Source organism: Dipodomys ordii, unplaced genomic scaffold, assembly GCF_000151885.1.
Source record: "Dipodomys ordii isolate 6190 unplaced genomic scaffold, Dord_2.0 Scaffold60, whole genome shotgun sequence".
NCBI lineage: Eukaryota > Metazoa > Chordata > Mammalia > Rodentia > Heteromyidae > Dipodomys > Dipodomys ordii.
In genome coordinates, this window is record NW_012267276.1 from 89,886 (window position 1) to 110,251 (window position 20,366).

The 20,366-nt window shown below is 43.0% G+C and overlaps 1 protein-coding gene across 3 annotated transcripts in view; it reads right to left on the reverse strand.

Annotated features, from left to right (window-relative positions):
* Colq (collagen-like tail subunit (single strand of homotrimer) of asymmetric acetylcholinesterase) overlaps nt 1-20,366 on the reverse strand; it is a 63,679-nt gene that overhangs the window by 11,502 nt on the left and 31,811 nt on the right. For all 3 annotated transcript variants that reach the window (XM_013022129.1, XM_013022127.1, XM_013022128.1), the window contains 9 exons: nt 19,259-19,303; nt 18,921-18,947; nt 17,017-17,088; nt 14,583-14,645; nt 14,142-14,168; nt 13,534-13,578; nt 13,321-13,356; nt 9,072-9,152; nt 1,392-1,497 (listed from right to left, as the gene is read on the reverse strand). In XM_013022129.1, the coding sequence (XP_012877583.1) occupies nt 1,392-1,497; nt 9,072-9,152; nt 13,321-13,356; nt 13,534-13,578; nt 14,142-14,168; nt 14,583-14,645; nt 17,017-17,088; nt 18,921-18,947; nt 19,259-19,303 (502 nt within the window). The remainder of the gene's footprint in view (nt 1-1,391; nt 1,498-9,071; nt 9,153-13,320; nt 13,357-13,533; nt 13,579-14,141; nt 14,169-14,582; nt 14,646-17,016; nt 17,089-18,920; nt 18,948-19,258; nt 19,304-20,366) is intronic.

Below are 20,366 nucleotides of genomic sequence, written 5' to 3' on the forward strand. Positions count from 1 at the left end.
TCTTTCTCTTTCTCTCCTTCCTTCTTTCTTCTCTGTCTTTAAGTCTCTGTCTCTCTTCTTTTTAGATAGGGTCTTGATATTTATCCCAGGTTGGTCTCTTAACTCTCCATCTTTCTGCCTCAGCCTTCTGAATGATAGGAAGAAACACGGCTTTAGAAAGAATGGTTGTGAGTAGATGTGGTGTTACACACCTGTAGTCCAAGTCCTCAGGAGGCAAGAGGATCATGAGTCCAAGGCCAGGCTGGCTGCATAGTAAGACTATGTCTCAAAACAAAAACACCAAAAGAATGGTTGTGGTGTTCCTTGGGTAGATGGCTAAAGAGACCAGGATTCTCAGTCTTGGAAATGCTGTGATACTCAAGAGGCAAGATGACAGCAATGTCCATCCATCTTAGACAACAGAAGAACCACATGAACAGGATAGACCAAAAGTGAGAGATACTTTTCTTGATATTTTTGGCTATAATTCAATAGCATCTTTGTCCAACCCTTTTGTGGCAGTTGGAGAAGTGGAAAGAACTCCAATAATGCTTGAAATTTGAATTTTCCTGGCATCTCGGTAGACTGGAATCTTGAAGTCAACTTTAATTTAGTTTAAAGGTTTTAAGGGAATAGATATTAATGGAACATCATGCCCATCCCATAACAGGGCTGCAAACATGCATCCCATAAACAAGGGAGTAATGCATACTTGGGTCTTTATATCTTCATTTTTTAAGAAAAAGTTTGTAATAAAAATTCTCTTGATCTCTATTGCTGTCCTCTGTAACTGACAACAGACTGGGGAGTGTTTTTATACAGATCATGTGTTTGTGCTCTGAGAGACAAGGAAATAAAATAAAGGGCTTAGCTAAGCATATTTTAAAAGGTAATGATATACCTATTTTCTCAATAATAGGCTTTGATTTCTTTTTAGTAAATCTCTCCTATCGATCAATGCAAATAAGGACTCTTGGGTCCCACTGAATCAGATAGAAAACTCTGCAAAACCATCTCTACTCCTGGTTTTAAGAGGATTCTTTGGAGCAATGAAACATGTTTTTCTAGAATACGATGTTAGATGATAAAATATGTGCCTTTTTCATTGAAGGTGAAATGACACCACCAGTGAAATGATATATGATAAAATGATACAAACAATATAATTTTTCCCCTGGGTCTTTTCTCTATCTATTCTCTGAAATACTAAAACAAAGCCAGAATAGCATTAATGTCTCTTGCGTAAAAGTTGAATGAGTCAAATCATGGAGAAATTATGATTTATTACAGGGCCTCTGGCAGTCTAACTGGAAATACAAGGCAGGGCTTTGCTGGCACATTCTTGTGCCCCTTCTGAGGAAGCTGGCTAGTAGTGCGACTCTATAGGTCAAGTGAAGCAGTACAGTTCTTACCTGCAGATACAGGGCCTGGGAGTCCTGGAGGGCCTGGACGGCCAGGTTGACCAGAAGGCCCAGGCTTGCCAGGTGGGCCCATGACTCCGCTATCTCCTTTCTGTCCCTGACAGAAAAAAAAATGGAGCCTGTTATGATAACATGGTATGGCAAGCCTCCTCCCTTACCATCCAGCACTTAGGAGCAAGAGCTCAGGGAAGGCCACAAGCTCATCCAAAAAGCTCCTAAAAGGCTTAGGACAAGTGACACTGGAGATTATAGTAATGATTGCAAGTTTGCAGATCTAACTTAGGTGTAGCTCCTGACAGTTGAACAGAACCAGGTCATGCCCTAGCATGGATTAAGAAACAGAGACTCAGAAGAGTGAAAGGACTTATGCAAATCCTTAGCATAAAGGGACAGCAGAGGCCAGCTGCAATTCAGGGGCTTTCTGTTAGTCAACGCCACTTCCATTCACCGTAAGAGCTGCTCCCCCTTACGCATTGCTCTCTGGAGAGACCTAGCTTCTTCCTCAGCCTGGAAGCAGGGCATAGACAGAAATTCCAGTCTTGATCCAGATTTTTTTTTTTGTCTTTTGTGATCCTCATGATCAAAAACAGGCATTTAGTCTAGGTCACAGACTTTATCAGCATAGTCATTTCATCGATGTCTGTCCATGACACATAGATAGCTCCACTAAGCTGGATCAGCTGTTTGCCTCCCCTCCCCAGACCAATTGGGAAAGAAGAAGCTGGCAATACGAAGGGAAGGGATCTGTGACTCAACAGAGTTCACCCAACTGGGAAACCCTGGGGAATGCATGTCATTGCTTGGTGCTTATATGGGGTTTTTGGTTGGTTGGTTGGTTGTTCTTTTTGGTGCTGGTCTTCAGGCTTGAACTCAGGGCCTGGGCTCTCACTGTCCCTGAGCTCCACTTTTGGCTTTTTTTCTTTTCTGGTGGTTAATTGAAGAGAAAAGTCTCACTGACTTTCCTGCTCAGGCTGTTTTTGAACGTGGTACTCAGACCTCAAACCCCTAAGTGTAAGGTCTGCCCTAGGCCATACAGGTCCTGTGCAGATACCTCCCTACCTCTTGGCTAAGTTTCTGCCCAGTATCTGTGTTACCTAGGTAACTGGCACACCTGGAAGCAGTCACCTCCCCCTCCTGCTAGGTCACATCTTAGGCTGCCTCTGGTTCCGCCTCCTATCTGACCATGGGCAGGTCCCAGGCCCTGAGGTCACATCCAGAGCCAGTGTGGCCACACCACTTCCTGTCCCTGGCCTAGATAAGTCCTGGCCTGGGGGTGAGTTGCCCCTTTTGGACATGCATCACCACCACGCATGGTGCAGAGTAGCAGCAGTTCAGTAAATGAACTTCTTTTCCTGCCTGTATATCACATGGTGTTCTCTTCATCAGCTACCTAATGAAACCTACCTATTTTCTATCCCTTATACTAAGTAGCTAGGATTACTGGTGTAAGACACTGGTGCCTGAGGGGTTTTTTTTCGCTGGTTTTTAAGACAGGATTTTGTCATGTGGCTCAAGTTGGTCTTCCCTTCACATTTCCTCTGGTTCTGAGACTACAGTTGTGTAACACTATGCCCAGCTTTGTGCCTCACCTTTGTCTTCTGTAAAATGGGGACAACAAGCACACACATAGGCTTGTTGTGAGGCCACCAAATAGCTCAGAGGTGAAAAGACACAAAGCAAAGCTGATCAGCACACCTGCATGGTCTGGTTTTGTCTTTTTCTCATAATAAAGAGCTCCCGGTTTCTTCGAGGAACACAGCAGCAGCTACAGCTATTGCCTAGGAATGTCCTCTTCTCTGCATGCTCTGAGAGCTTCAAGAACAAAGATGTGGTTCTTGATCCCCCCCCCTTAGGGATTGCTTAGAATAACCCCAGAAAACAGTGCTGCTGTGTGCTATAACTTTGCCCCACAGCAGCCTGCTAGTTAGCAGACTCTTGCCCTTGCCAGGCAGGACAGTAATTAATCCCTAACATTGTTGGCCTGGCTCTCCTCAGACCACTTGGGCCTTTGTGAGCTACCCACCTGATGGAATGTCCCCAAGCCTGAGACTCTGCATACCAGGGACTCATTTCCAAGCAAAATGGTTAACACATGAGCTGTTATCCTGCCAATATGGCCCTGGAGCCCCCTTGGTTATAATGCCTGGGGAGTTCTTGACCACTCACTAGGGGACCAGTGAGGTCAGTTTATTTCCAGTTCCTTCTGCATGGAGGACTTACTTAAGCCTCAGCCCAAGCGGAAGCATTCCACCCAGTCACCAGGATGGGTCCCAGAACAGCAAAGGAAGTCACACCAGCTTAATATAGCCATGGGAAAGGCTTATTTTTTTAACAGCCAGGTCAGCTGGCTCTGAGCACAGGAAGTACACAGCTTGAAGGCGCTGGAAATGCTCCTTGATTCTGACACCAGCGGTGCAACAGTCTTCTGCCTATCAGTTACCTGCTCAGAAGAGTCTTTGGCAAAACTCATTAAGCAGAACTTTCCAGGAAAAGCCATCCTATTCCTTACTTGCCACAAATTTGGGGGATATCTCTGGAAGAAGCTGTTCTGCCTCCTTACCTGGAGGGTCTTAAGATATAAAGACAACAGCTGCTTTCCTGAGCCTGCACAGAAGCATGGCCTGAAGCCGAATAGTGACGGGGAGAATTTATGTGGGGAAATGCTGGTCACCACACTCTGACTTGGCTTGAAGCTGGCTCAGCTGAAGGGTCTTGGACAAGCAATACCATCTCCCTCAGCTTCCTTGAAAATAAACTGAAGAGGGCTGGGAAGGTGGCTCAGTGGTAGAGCGCGTGCCTTGCATGCCTGAGGCCCTGGGTTCGATTCCTCAGTACCACATAAGCAAAAAGAAAAAAAGCCGGAAGTGGCGCTGTGGCTCAAGTGGTAGAGCACTAGCCTTGAGCTGAAGAGCTGAGGGACAGTGCCCAGGCCCAGAGATCAGGACCCACGACCTGACCCCCCCCCTAAAAAAAAGAAAAGAAACTGAAGAGACAGATGAGTGATTTCTAAATCCTTCTTGTTGGAAATTTTAGACTGAAATATCTCCTAGTTCAGGTGCATGTATGTGTCCACGTCCACGTGTGTGTGTGTGTGTGTGTGTGTGTGTGTGTGTGTGTGTACTAGGGTTGGGGTTCAAGGCCTTACATTTTCACTTGGCTTCTGCTCAAAGCTGGTGCTCTACCACTTGAGCCACAGCTCCACTTCAGGCATTTTGGTGGTTAACTGGAGATATGAGTCTCATAAACTTTTCTTCCTGGGCTGGCTTTGAACCATGATCCTCAGATCTCAGCCTCCTGAATAGCTAGAATCCCAGGCATAAGTTACAGTACCTGGCTATTCAGGAATTTTGATTCTTGGTTTTGAATTGACATAATAACTTTCAGAAAGTCTTCATGTCACTGGCCCAGAAAATACTAGATATAGATTCTACAGTAGAAAATCAATTCAAGATTAAAAGAAAAAAGATGCCGGACACCAGTGGCTCACACCTGCAATCCTAGCTCAGGAGGCTGAGATCTAGGGATTGCAGCTCAAAGCCAGCCTGGGCAGGAAAGTCTGTGAGACTCTTATCTCCAATAAATACTCAGAAAAAGCTGCAAGTGACGCTGTGGCTCAAGTAGTAGAGTACTAGGCTTGAGCACAGAGAGGCTCTGAGTTCAAACCCCATGACTGAAAAAAAAAAGTGGAGTAGGGTAGGCTGCCAAGGCAAATGACACAGGTGTCTGTTAAGTAGACACATAAGTTGTCTTCATCTTGTAGGAGGGCTGAGCTCATTGACTCACCCCTGTGTGTTCCCCAATGTGGTCAAACACCTCCCTAGAAATGGACTAGAGGACAGAAGCAATAAGCTTCTCAAAGTACAAGTGTTAGTGAAATGAGTCCCTTCCCATAGCTTAGTCCACCCCTTCCCTTCTCCACAGCTTAGCATGCTCCCTTCCTAGGCAGCACTATGTAGTAAAGGCAGTAACTAATCAACTTTCAACCCGCTTTATCTTGCAATGGCACTTCTCTGGGGCAGCTACCACCATATAAGGCAACAAGAGCCCCTTAGAGTGACCTTCAGGTCTGGGCAGCTGCAGGACCCCTTATCTACTATTTAGTTAGCAGCCATAAATCCTAGTCCGCAATGATGGAGCCCCTGGCCCACACGTCCACACCAGGGTCTCTGCCTTCTAGCCCCTTCTAGCCTCTCCTAAACCCCCTAGGTTATATAGGTTACCCCAGAAAATAGCTGGTATTTCTTCTCATTTCTCTCTTGTGAGAAGGAGTCTTGCCAGCCCCCTTTCCAGGCAATAAACCTTCCTTTGTTCTCTGCACCTGGATGTCTGTGTGGTTCTCTGGCAAAGTCTAATTAATTTTTTTAAAGCTAAGAACAAGCATAGAACATTCTGGATAGAAATGACTGGGAGAGAAGAAACATGAATCATTTCCCCTCCAGTTTTTCCTCTCGACCATGCTTTCAGGGAATAGGTATCTGTGGCATCATGGTAAAGTCATGACCATGCCAGCAGTTGTGAAACTGAAATTAGACTAGAATTTTGTAGCTTCAAAAGTTACTGTTGAAATCTGAATTAACAAGATGGGAACCAGTGTCACTTCAAAATTGACTAGGAAAAGACCATAATTAGCTTCAGTGTTACCATGATTTTTTTTAATTTTATTTTATTGTGAAGATGCTGTACAGAGGGGTTACAGTTACATGAGTAAGGTAATGAGTACATTTCTTATCAAGCATTGTTATCCCCTCCTTTGCTTTTCTCTTACCATGGTTTTGAACCCTGACTTCCTTTTAGAACCACAGAATAAGACACAAAATAAAACCCATGCTGAAGCAGTTCTTTCCAGGCTAATTGTTTCATAGTCTTGGTAACAAGGCCTAGGCCCTGGGAAGCCAAGAGGCAAACTGTAACTATTGTAGCTGCTGTGAGGAATTTGAAATCAGACAACTCCCAGTGGTTCTGATGTAAGCTAATATTTGAGAACCATGGAGCTAGCCAAAGGAAATGATGAGAAGAATGGAAAAAGCTATGCACCCCAACATGTTCCCTTTGCAGCATTCTATAGACTAAGTAGTCCTCGCTTGTTCAAGCAATCTATTGCTTATTCACTTACTAACATATGATGTGGATATGTAAAAAAGGTGTTTAAAAATATTAATAGGAAAAACTTCACAGCAGCACTGGTAGCTCTTGCCTATAACCCTATCAATTTTCAATTTAAGAGACTGAGATCTAAGGATCATGGGTCAAATCCAGCCTGGGCAAGAAAGTTCATGTGACTTTTTTTTTAAACTTAGTTTTTATTTTATTTATTTATTTATTTATTTGGGTCCGGTTGTGGGGCCTGAACTCTGGGCCTGGACACTGTCCCTCAGATCTTCAGCTCAAGGCTAGCACTCTACCACTTGAGCCACAGCACCACTTCCGGCTTTTCTTTTTGCTTATGTGGTGCTGAGGAATCGAACCCAGGGCCTCATGCATGCAAGGCAAGCACTCTACCACTGAGCCACCTTCCCAGCCCAGTTCATGTGACTTTTATCTCTAGTTAACCATCAAAAAGCCAGAAGTAGGGCTATGGCTCAAGAGATAAAGCAACAGACCTTTTTTTTTGTCAGTTGTGGGACTTGAACTCTGGGCCTGAGTGCTGTCCCTGAGCTCTTCAGCTCAAGGCAAGTGCTCTACCACTTGAGCCACACCACCACCTGTTTTCTGGTGGTTTATTGGAGATAAGAGTCTTACAAACTTTCTTGTCCAGGATGTCTTTGAACCATGATCCTCAGATCTTAACTTTCTGAGTAGCTAGAATTACAGTCATGAGCTACTGGCACCCAGCTCAAAGCACCAGGCTTGAGCAAAAGAGCTAATGGGAAGCACCCAGACCCTGAGTTCAAACTTCAGTACTGGCACCCCACACACACACAAAAGAAAGAAAGAAAGAAAAGAAAAAATGTACACATTGTAATTTTAAGTTAAAAATAACTACATACTGAATTTAAAAGAAACAATTTGAATGAATAAAAAGAAATCTGACAGGAAGTATATAAAATCCCCCTAGAATCACCAACAATACATATATGTTCCTCAGTGTTGGGTCTTTTGATGATTTTCTACCTATTTTCATGATTTCTTAAATTTTCTGTGATGACTGCATAAAGGGAAGGAAGACAAAAATCCAATGAACAAAATAGATTTTTAATATCCTCAATATAGATAAATAATAAATGTTCCAGGAAATGGGTATGTTAATTAGCCGCATTTGATCATTCTTTAATGTATATATGCAATGAAACATCACCATGTACCTTGAACGAAAGATCATTCTGCCCCAGCCTCCTAAGTGCTGGAATTAGATGCATGTATTATCACGGCCTGCTAAACTATTTTACTGTATATTCAAAATAATATTTTTCTTCTAACATATTGAAAATCATTAACATTAAAAGTTGCAAAAGTATATATATTCATGTATTCATTTAGTTTTGAATTAAAATTACTTAAATAAGGCTGAACTTAGATGTCTATTTGAAATAAAAAACCAACAAACATCAAAAAAGTAATATGAGACAGGCACCAGTGGTTCAGAACTATAATTCTAGTTACTCTGGAAGCTGAAAGCTGTGGATCTCAGTTTAAGGCCAGCCTGAACAGGAAAGTCACTAAGACTCTTATCTCCAGTTAACTACCAAAAAAGCAAGACATAGAGCTGTGTGGCTCAAGTGGTAGAGCACTAGCCTTGAGCAAAAAAGTTGAGGGATAGACCCCAGGCCCTGAGTTCAAGCTCCAGGACTGGAACACACACACACACACACACACACACACACAGAGTAATGTGGTCACACACACACACACACACACACACACACACAGAGTAATGTGGTCAGGTGTAGTGATATATGCCTGTAATTTTAGCACTCAGGAGCCTCAGGGAAGAGGATTGTGAGTTCCTGATCTACATAGTAAGATCCTCTCTACAAAAAGGAAGGAAAGGAAGGAGGGAGATTGGAAGGGAAGGAGGAAGAAAGGGAAGGAGGGAGAGAAAAGGAAGAAAGGCAAGCAAACAAAAAACAATATATCTCTCAGGAGTACTTGCCCACTACAGAAAAATCCATAAGTTTTTCTGAGATAACTCAAGATAGTTCTTGCATTAGCCCAGGCAAATGAGTCTTCTTTCCTTTCCCTAACTTAATTGCCTGGTTTAAGATAGGAGCCTGTTGACCAAAACAATTTTCCTGAAACCTTAACAAACCTAATTAAAAAAAAAAAGATGGCTTACAACTTGGGACTTTTGTGGGGAAATTCCATCCTGCCATGAGACCCTGGAGATGTTTTGATAGCTGAGAAATGCCTGGAGGGATCATCCTCCAAGAGCCCTTTTGTGTTTGGAATACTGTAAATTTGAGTAAATTATCCAACTTCTTCCACTCCTCATTGCTTGGTTAAGGTGGATTTTTTTCCTATTAACTGAAGATTCACTCTTGCGGTTGGCTTGAGGAGCATTCTATCCTCAGCGGTATCTATCCTAGGAAGCTTGAGATGCTGGAAACAGCGTCCCTCGGATACTAGAATCTGGGGTTATGGAACATTTCTGACTGACTCATTCTCCTCTCTCCCCAACACCTACCTGGTCAGAAAGTTCCATCAGAGGGTAGGAGAAAACCCTGGAATCCCTACCTGCTTGCCTCGTTTTCCTGGTCTTCCTGTGGGTCCTCGGTGTCCTGCTATACCAGGTTCACCCTTTGGGCCCATTTCACCCTGGAAAGAGAAAGAAAAATTGGAGTGTGTGGAGTGGCATATGTACATTGGTCTATCAAATTCTTAGCTTGAGGACGGTCTTTTGATCATTTTAAGTCTTTTCTAGATGGGCCACCTTGGGAGTTGGGCAGAGCGGTGAAGCCACATGAAAGGCAGACTCATCTTTCAAGGAAGAGAAAAGAAAGATGGTAACTCTGAGTAGATTACTTAGTGCTATGGGCAATAGATATTTTGGTGACCAAAAGAGAGACAAACCACTATTTGAAAAAAATGGTAAGCTTCTGTCTTTTAACCACGTGTGTGCCTGGGACACTTTAGACTGGGAAAAGAGCTATTTTATTTTACTTTAAATATTACATAGTGCTTTGTTTTGTTTTTCAGTACCACATCGAATTGGTGGGGTTTTTGACACAGTAGATTGGACACAGTTTTTCCTACTGTCAGAATAGAAGTTTATGCTTCTTTCATGGCTTTTGCTTAAGATTATATATGAAGTAAACATGGCTTTGAATTTCAGCTCACTTCCATTTGATTCTGTGGGGAGAGATATCTCAAGTATATGTTTCGAGTTTCAAGAAATGTTTCATATGTGTGTGTATCCAAACAATCAATGTGATTATTGAATATGCACTTTATAAAACAGTGAAAATATGTTCTTCATTGAATATAACTCTGTGTTGGAAAATCAGAAACAGTGTACCAGTGGAAGAATTTCATAGCTCAAGGCCAACCTTTCCCCAAATAATTTCTCCATCTGTATTAGTTACTTTTGCCTCATTTTAACTAAATAAGGGTGGAAAGATTTATTTTGGCTCATAATTCAGCCCACTGTAGCTGGCTCCATTGTTTCTGCACCTATAGCAAGGTACAGCATTATAGTGGCAGGAATGTGTGGTAGAGATTGCTCATCTCATGGTAGATAGGAAACAGAGGGAATAGAGGAAGGAGGCAGGGAAAGATACATTCTTCAAGGACACATAGACCTCCAATTAGGTTTCACTTCCTACTTTTATCACCTCCCAATAATTCTATCATAAATCCATCAAGGAATTGATTCGTTCATTAGGTCAGAGATTCTCCTAGAAGTGTGCTTCCTTAATCCCCTAGGTGCTTCTCCAACCAATCAAGAGCTATCATACCAGCTTAGTTTCTCTCCTTCTTCTCCATGTTCTTCTGGGATTTCAGCCCCACTTAACTGTTTTGGGGGATCATGAACACAAAGGATAAATTATTACTACCTCCAGTAATCCTCCTGCAGCCCAAAATGTACCACCAATGTAAGTTTAGAGATAACTGCCATGAGTATTTCTCTTAGTCAGCAGACGGAAGCACCCATGAACAGCCACACCAGCCATCAGGAAGAACATACCTCCAAGCTCTTTTTCATGTGGCAGTCAGAGATCTAATGTAATGGAAAATTCTGGAGAGTGCCAACATGCAATGAAAATCAAGTATAAAACAAGGAGGATGAAGAAGGTTGAATACAAATGCATTACTTCCAACAATGAAAATATAACAATGAAGACTGTTGAAATTGTTTTGAGAAATTGGGGGGAATGGGCAGGCAGAGTGTAGAGGAAGTGAGATTGATTGGGATACGGTATAAAGGTGTATAGAAATGCCACAATAAAATCTCTCCCCATATAACTAATGTATGCTAATTTAAAAAAATCAAATACAAAGCTCTGAATGGCCTGTCAGCTCAGCCAACATAATGAATTTGTCACTAACCAAGTCACTAACATCTTACAATACCACAAATTGTTGAAGCTCATATATTCTTTAACATGTGGTGTCCTTCAGCATTCTTAGCCATGAAAGAGTATGAGAAAGTGGAATGGATTCTGTGTGGTCAAAAGGAGCTTTGCACAATTTTAGAAAGGACCAAGGTAAATCTTTTTTGGCTAGAAGAAATAGCAGTATAAACAATATAAAAATATTACAAGATTGTGAGAAGGAAGTGTGGCCCTTCTCTATCAGCTGGAAGCAGCCAGTAATTCCTTGATCTAATTTCTCTCCTAAGACCTAATTATGGTTATCATATCAGCTCTGTCTTAAAACAGCCTCCCATAAAAAGGGAAGACAACTCTTTCAATGCCAAGTCTAGTAAATAGTGCAGAGGCCAGAGACACTGTCATGCTTAATTTTACAGTAATTTATGATCCTTTGATGTTCCCTGTTGTGCTCAATGAAAACTTAGCCTAAATATTTTTAAATAAAATGATTTTTCTCTTCTAATGTTTCCTTTAACTTGCTTATAAGTTAATCTATTTAAAAAAATATAACACCTTTTCTAAGGTAGCAAAAACAGAATCTGACAGCTTAAGGTAGTGATGATAGATCATGGTAAATTGATTCACAAAGACTGAAAATATTTAAATATGCTCTACTGACTGGTTACAGCCAGATAAAATTATTTAAGTTTGAAGACTAACACTTTATGGAAAACTTTTAATAATTAAAAATACTCCTGGGTGTAATCCTGTAATGCTGAAATCCCAGCATTTGGGAGGCTGAGGTAGGTGGATATCAAGTTTTAGTTCAACCTGGCAGATATAGCAAGATGCTATCCAAATACTTCAAAACCAAAAAAAAAACCCACAAAAAATCAACAACATCTTAAAGTAGTTTAAAAAACTCAAAACATTAAAAATTAAAAATGGTAAGAAAGCATCTATTGGCATGTTTGGCATGTTTGAATAAGACTGTAATAGGCTGAGGCCTAGGTTAAAATAACAATTTCTAATGTCAATGCCTTAAAACATGGTCGTGGGGCTTAGAAACCATACTATACAGTCTTCTAAAAGTCTTTTATGGAATTCTCCCCTCCCTCACTCTCTCTCTCTCCTCTGCCATCTCCCCTTACCTTGCCCCAAACCTCCCTCAGACCCCCTAACTCAAAGTAAAAGTTTCTAAAAATGTGTTGGTCCACTATCATCTTTGAAACTTTTTGTTTCATCTGCATACTACTGATTGAATATTTATTTATTTATTTATTGTGGGTCATGGGGCCTGAACTCTGGGCCTGGCCACTGTCCCTCAGCTCTTCAGCTCAAGGCTAGGGCTCTACCGCTTGAGCCACAGCGCCACTTCTGGCTTTTTTCTGTTTATATAGTGCTGAGGAATGGAACCCAGGGCCTCATGCATGCAAGGTAAGCACTCTACCAAGAGCCACCCTCCCAGCCTGAATATTTATTTTCTTAACCTGTAACTGACTCCTTTTTCCTTTTCTTTCTTTATGTGTTGATTAATTGTGGTGCTAGGGATGAAACCTAGGGCCCTTGACATGCCAGGCAAGTGCTCTACCATCAAAGTACATCCTTAGTCCCAACTCCTTTTTAAATTTAGGTCATGTCACAAGCACGGCACCACTACAAATATTTCATCATTTAACTATTTTTTAAAAAGTCTGCTATCATCCAGTTCAAATAATCCTGTATCCCTCCATCGGTATGTATGTCTCCCTTGAAGAAGGCTGTTAAGAGTTTCATCAGGGGCTAGGGATATAGCTCAGTGGTAGAGCACAGACAGACAGAAAGATACAGTGGTGGGTGGGTGGAGAGAGAGGAGGGGGGGAGAGGTGATGGTTCATAACCTGCAATCCCAGCACTTGGGTGGCTGAGATAGGAGAATCGTGAGTTAAAAGCCAGACTGGGCTACATAGTGAGTTTAAGCTGCCCCACCTTAGCTGCCTAGCAAAATCTTGTTTAAATTAACCCTTGGAAAAAACAAACAAACGAAGTGAGTTTAGACAGCAGTGTCATTAAGGCAAATATGCCTAGACTTTCCTCTGGGGACTGTGGGCTGAAAGGGTCCTTAAGCACCTGTGACTCAGATCTAAGTCCCTTGTCACAAAATTTCCTGCTTTTCAATATTACCACAGCCCTCTAAGAGGTAGGGGATGGGAGGGGGGCCGCGGGAAGGACTTCTCTCCACCTGGATTGTAGGCCTTTTTCCTTCACAGAACTGGAGGGAGATCTCAGAACCTCCTAGTACTATTGCCACAAAGTATAAGACAACTTCCTCCCCACCTCAAACCAGAACCTTCTACAATTAAACTTTTGCTCCTTTCCTGATTTCCTGAGGGACTAAAAAGGTACAACTCTATTTGTTGAAGGAACTGATTATTTTTCCCTGAGACCTATTTTCACTTTATGTAGATACTTACTTTCTGCCCCAACATTCCAGGAAATCCTGGGAAACCCTGTGAATAGAGCAACAAATATTGTGACTACCTCTAAAATAACCCTCGGAAGGACTATGGCTGACCAAGATCATCCATTTTTAAGATGGAGGCCCATCAGTCCATCTAGTCACAGATAGGGTAAACAAGGGCCGCCACTTTCATTGTAGTTTATTATTTCTATGGATTGGCCATTACCTTTTCTCCTTTGGGACCCAAGTCACCCGGTGCACCTCTAGATCCCTAGGAGGAAACCAGAGAGTCAGTGAATTAATATTATGGGAAGGAGCAGGAATTGGAACAATTCAAACTCCAAAGCTCTGTAGGCCAACACACTCATTTTACAGACAATGATAGACTCAGAGATGTTAGATGGCTTGCCTGGAAAAGGAATGCTTTGTGATCTACCTTCTGTTTGGAGCCCAAAGACCTCTTGCATTAAAGGCCAACTCACAGAACATTCTTGGTCCCATCTTCCCTTAACCCCTTCAAAATGTGCCCCCATGTTCTTTTTGGTATTGGTTTTGCTTTGACTAATGAGACGGTGTATGGCAGAAGCTTGGTCTAAGGACACACGTGTACCCCTTCCTTTAGCAATCACACTCAAACTGAGTTCATTCTCAGTTTCATTTGCTCATCTACTCCTTGTGCAGGGCCTCTGCTTCCATAAAAACTTCTCCCTACTCTTATTGACCTGCCTCAGGAAGCCCTTATTTCTCCTTAAACTCATGTATGGAGGACAGGAAGAGCTAGAATGGCTGTAATTCAGATAAGGTTATAGAATATCATCAGAAATAAACACTGACCTTTTCCCCTCTGGATCCAGGGTAGCCCTGAAAGAAAGCAGAAGGCACATTTAAAATGAGTCTTGTAGGACCTTAAGGTATGGTGCAAAAATGGAAGGAAACCCTGAGAGTATGGCTGAGTTATCTCCACATTGTACTGTGAGTTATAGTGGGGTTGCAGTAGTAAACAGATATCCCAATAGGTTTTGTTTCTATAGGATCCCATAAAGACCTGAAAAAATGTTCCCAGCTGTTGTCCAGGGGCTTGACCTTTTCAGTCCAAGAGAGAGAAGTGATAGTATCTTTATGTTCCACATCTCAGGGCATAGTAAAGATAAGCATCCTGGGCTCTCCAGTATCTGTGGACATTCTTCACAACTCAGCCCTCCTCATCTTTGTAGACATCTGCTCCACAGCCTTAGTGAGAAGACCTAGGAATGCCCGTCTGGACCCCACACTGACCTTTGAACCCATTGGTCCTCTTGACCCTGGCAAGCCCATCATACCCAGGTCACCTTTTTCACCCTGTGCGAATTAAAAGAAGGAAAAAAAATCTATAGTGACATTTCTTAGAGAAACCGAGTATTGGCTAAGACTGAGATGGAACCAGGAATAATATTAGGGCAGCATGTGAATTTGATGTCCTCAAATGTCCCCTGCCCCATCCCAGGAGCCCAAGATTCCATACTGTAATTGTCTGATATTTGAGATCAAATATAAAATGAAAATGCCCAAAGTGCAGCAGATCTCCGAACTAGATACTCACTAAGATGTTGTAAATGGTGATACTGGATCTTTTTCTAGAAAAGGATAGGGAGGGGAAAGGAGAAGCATGGAGGTGCTGACACACACAAAACTCTTTAACTGATTTGCATAGAGAGGCCCGTTAAGATATCTCAACAAACTAGCATCCCAGGTTTGCAGCCAGGGAGGGTGAATGTGAACCTCGTTGGCTAAAACTCTGTTGCCCCTTGGAATGGTTTGCAGTTGTAACTTTTGTTGTTGTTGTTGTTGTTGGTCATGGGGCTTGAACTCTGGGCCTGGGTGCTGTCCCTGCGCTTTTCAGCTCAAGGCGAGCACTCTACCTCTTGAGCCACAGCACCACTTCCGGTTTTCTAGTGGTTTATTGGAGATCAGAATCTCACGGACTTTTCTGCCTGGGCTGGCTTTGAACCATGATCCTTAGATCTCAGCCTCCTGAATAGCTAGGATTACAGGCGTGAGCCACCGGCGCCCAGCTTGAGTTGGAAATTCTATCATCCTCTTTACTAAAAAACTTTATACTGGGGCTCACAAGTAGAAATACTGCATGAACACATACTGAATTTAAAGCAATTTTCAAGGTCACTATAAAACTAAGCAAGCAGAATTTTAGTAAGATATTTTATTTAATCTAAACTAGCTTATGAATATAAAACTTAGTAGTGAAATATTATACATTGTTTTTTCATAAAAATATTTGAAATCTGTTGCACACTTTACATTTAAGGAACATCTCAATACAGGAGTTAAATTTTCATTCAAAAGATTAGTTTTTTCAGTACTGGAATTTGAACTCAAGGCCATGCACTTGCTAGGCTGATGGTCCAGCCATACCTCCAGCCCTGCTTTTTGTTGGTTATTTGGGAGATGCATTCTAGTGGACTTTTCTGACTGAGCTCGACTCAAAACATAATCCTCCAGCTGGGCACTGGTGACTCACGCTTGTAATCCTAGCTACTCAGAAGGATGAAATCTGAAGATTGTGATTCAAAGTTAAACCAGGGAGCAAAGTCTGTGAGACTCTCATCTCCAATTAATCACCATAAATCCAGAAGTAGAACTATAGCTCAAAGTGGTAGAACATTAGTCTTGAGCAAAAATGCTGAGGGAGAGTGCCCAAGCCCTGAGTTCAAGCCCCACAACCAACAAAACCCACCAGCACCACCACAACCAACAGCAAACCTTCATAATCCTCCAGATCTTAGCCTTCTGAGTAGCTAGGACTACAAGCATCAGCTCCATTCAAAAGACTTGCTCTGTATTTAAATTTCATAAAATTGATAGCTGAAAACATGGAGTCACACCTTCAAATTGTTATAAACATAATTGAAAGTTTTTAACTGAACCAGTAAAGAATTTGAAATTCAGCTTGGATGAACTAAAATTAAAAATTTTGTTCCTTAGTTCCACTAGTCACATTTCAAGGGTTCAATAGCCACATGTGACTGCTGCATTGGACAACTTGATGTTTTATAGTAGATTCTTGAAAGAAATATCCTTGCAACTGTTTCTAAGAAAATCAGGGGGGTGGAGGGGGGAACAATTTTCTACTTCCACAGTCCATCCAGTAAGCAAATTGGAGCAGTTGGTGACATTCACCCTGCCTTCTCCTGACTTCCACAGGAAAATTTCTGAATCATGACCTCTTTTCTGTAGTCTGTGAGCAACAATGAGAAGAATGTAAACAGAGGCAGGAATGCGGACATGTTTGTTTTCCATACCTTAGGATTTCATCTGCATCTGATGATTCCCCTCTCTCATCATAAGATTGCCAGCCAGACATCCTCCACCTACTGCCAAGTCAGCATGGCTGGCAAGAGCTATCTAGACACAATCTCCTTTGGACCATCTCAGGAAGCCACAAGAGAACATGGTAATGTTCCATGTTCACAGTGGAGTTCCCAGCAGGGTCCCTGGGAAAGCAGGGAGCAGTCCTCGTTTCTCCTTCTCCAGGAGAGAGTCATGGCACTGACCAAGATCCACAGGCCAAGTGAAGGAGCAAGTGTTTGGTGAACTGTGGACAGTTTTCAAGCTCTCTTGAGTAAACAATACACTGACTATAAGCCTAGGGAGTCGCCATCTTCCTCACTCTCGTTCAGACATCATATGAGCCCCAAATACACATCACACTTACCCTGGGTCCTTCAGGACCTGGCCAGCCAGTGGGCCCACGCATGCCAGGAACACCTGGGGGACCAGGTCTACCCTTCAAAAATCAAGAACAAAGGTCAGAACAACTGGACACGCTATCCTTCTTCCAAGAATATCTAGGGCTCAGATATCAGTATGGGAGTTTCTAAGCGTGGCCCCCAGTCTTGGTGTACCCATACTCTAAAGACCAGGGACCTAAAAGCTTGAAACACTTAGGTGTAAGTTAAATCCCTAGTGTCACATAGTATCATCTAACAAGGTCTGATTGTACTCCAGAGGTAGGGAAGAGTGGGGAAAGGATTTTGTTGGGGGGGGGAGGGGCTTGAACTCTGGGCCTGGGCGCTGTCCCTCAGCTCTTCAGCTCAAGGCAAGCACTCTACCACTTGAGCCACAGCGCCACTTCTGTTTTTCTGGTGGTTTATCAGACATGAGAGTCTCACAGATCTTTCCTGCCCGGGCTGGCTTTGAACCGTGATCCTCAGATCTCAGCCTCCTGAGTAGCTAGTTACAGGCGTGAGCCACCAGTGCCCAGCTGGGGAAAGGATTCTAAACTTGTGGATTTTTTTCCAATCTTTATCACCTCCACTCCCTAATAACCTGAATGTTCCAGCATATTCTCCACAAGGATGTGCTGTTGAATGAGAGGATTATGGGTGGGGAGCAGTAGTAGATGCTGTTGGTAGTCTCTTGAGATCTGTTTGCAGGCTTAGCATAATCATTTCCAGTAGCTACCTTCCTAACTACTCACAATGCACTCAGCCACCTGCAACTATGGAGTTTGTTTTTAGGCATTGGAGCTGCTCAGTAATTTGTGTACCACCTTTTCCAATAACCAACAGTCCAGATCCCTCACCTCAATACAGATAACTGTCAGGCAATGTACTCCAGAGCTCCCGCAGGGATTGGGTAAAGCCTGGATTTCTCCTTTACAACATACCCTTACTTGGCTTCTCCTATTCTCTATAGGCCCCCTTCATAGCTTGTGCATGTCTTTGCTTCTAGGGAACCAAATATGAGCCAAGGGGACTTTGGAAGAGCAAGTCTTGTCACATAGAATGGGAGCATGGATTAGGGAGTCTTTTGAATCCATTAGCTAATTCTACAGATTTGAAGGGCTTAGCAAAGGGCTCAAAGATGCCAAATGCTGGTGAGTGTACTAGTTTCTGCTCTTGGTAGACATAACTAATCAATATGGCCTTTGCTTTGTGCATGGGACCACCCAAGAATCCTTTCCAGTCCAGCACTGCAGATGGTCACTGTGCTGTGTTTGGAGATGTCATTTGTACCTTTCAAAGGTCTGTTTAAGGCTTTAAGTCTGTTTAAGGTTAATATTGAAACAATTTGAATACAGTATTTAGCCAGGAATATAGTAATTTATATTTTCAGTTATCTTTCTCGGCCAAGGTTTTGCATTTCCTTTCATCACAAGGTCTAAATGTTCAGGGCTAGTACCCACTGACCATAGCCAGTCAAACAGACTTCTATTTTACTCCCTTTTGACACTAATGGAAGTCTTGATAACACATTAGGTTCACCCAGAGTCCCTATGACCTTGAATAACTCTCATTTATTTCACCTGGGCCAAAATGCACATGCCATCTGGCACTTTTAGTTTAGTCAAATGACAGTGAGAGTCATTTTGTGTCAGTGATTGGGGTCTTGGAGGGTTTGTCTTGGAGGGTGGGTGGCAGGATGAGGTGCTGTGAGACTGCGGAAGTCTGAATGCAGAGTCTATATCCAGATCAAAGGGTGGGTCCCAACATTGTCCATCTAGATACTGGTGGTCATAGAAGAGCTTTGCTGGTGCCTACCGGGAGTACACACACACTCATACGCACATGAAGCACAGATGCTCATGAGAGGCTGACAGAACAGCATGAACCATACCTTCCTTCCTGGTCGGCCAAGCTCCCCCTGTAGATGGAGAAGACAGGTAAGCAGAGGCTGCTTTGGGAGAGAAGTTCTGGAAGCAGAAGGCTTGGTAGAGCTGGTAATTAGGCAGAGCTATGGCTCAGTCAGTTGGTCAGTCACTTAGCGGGTCACAGCATCCATGCTGTGCCAGTAGGCTAAGTCAGAATCTGCCAGTAGCATCCCACACTGCCGTAGCAGCCAATCCTCAGGGGACTCATCTTCATGCACTACAGCAAAATACTGCCAGTGGCACCCCCACAAACTAAGCTGGGATGACCAAGGAGATATGGGCTAAAGAAAGGAGGGATTCATACCTTTTCTCCTTTTGGTCCTGTCTTGCCAGGAAGCCCCGGTGGACCCTACACAATCAAGATAAGAAATGAAGAATATACCAAACCAAGGTAGGACTGCTGGGGTGGGAGGGAGGGGGCAAGGGAGCACTGGGCCCTTACCGAACAGTCTCATTGTCTGAGTGGATGCCGGGCCTCAGAAACCCCCTACAGGAGCCTGTCTGTCCTCCACCCCACTCTCTTCTCGGTTATGTTTCTCCTCCATAGTTTTCTTGGCACTGTATTTCCAGTGGCACCATGGCTTCAAGGTTTACACATCCTCTCTCTAGACTTTGGCTTTCTTCCTGGAGCCTTTTGACTGCACTCAACTTGATAAGAGCAAGTAAAGAGTCTTAAAGAAATCCTAGCTGCTGAAAATGCAATGTTCCACTACGTCAAGCATCTTTTCAGCGATCTTACCACACTTCCGTGAGGCCCTGACTAGAGTGGAGCTGTTTTTTCACATAACAGCAGCTGGCTTAGAAATTCCTATGGCTGTTCTGTGGGTACCAGGTACCAAATAGTTCTGTCCTTCCTGCTTCCAACAACAAAGAGCTGCTTTTTTATTCTCCTCCTCCTCCTCCTCTTCCTCTTCTTTTTCTTCCTCCTCCTCTACCTCCTCCAGCTATAACATGCAGAGAATTCATTTGCTCCACAAGTTGTTCAGTATTAAAATGAAGGCTCTGATTGTATGGGGTAGGAGAGCGTGGGGATTCTACATGTCTAATGAGCTTTCATATAATACCAATGTTGCAGTTTCAGGGGTGTCTCTTTGAGTACCCATACCATTCCTATGGTTCCAAGAGAACCAAAATGGCTGCACAGACCCACACCTGGGCAGCTCAGCCTCCATGTTACTGAAAGGGGCTAGAAATGTGCAAATGTGATGAGACAACTGCTGGAGATTTTGTTTGTGGTGATGCTCAGGAATCCACTGGGCTGTCTCCAGTAGACAGCTATTCTGAGGTGAGCAGAGCTTCCCTTTTCTTCCAAAAGCTCTGTGGACTCACCACAGTAGACTGCTGCGAGTGGGACAATGGGAACTTGCTGTACATGATTTCCCTCTTGCCTTTCTGCAGACTTCCTTGTCCCT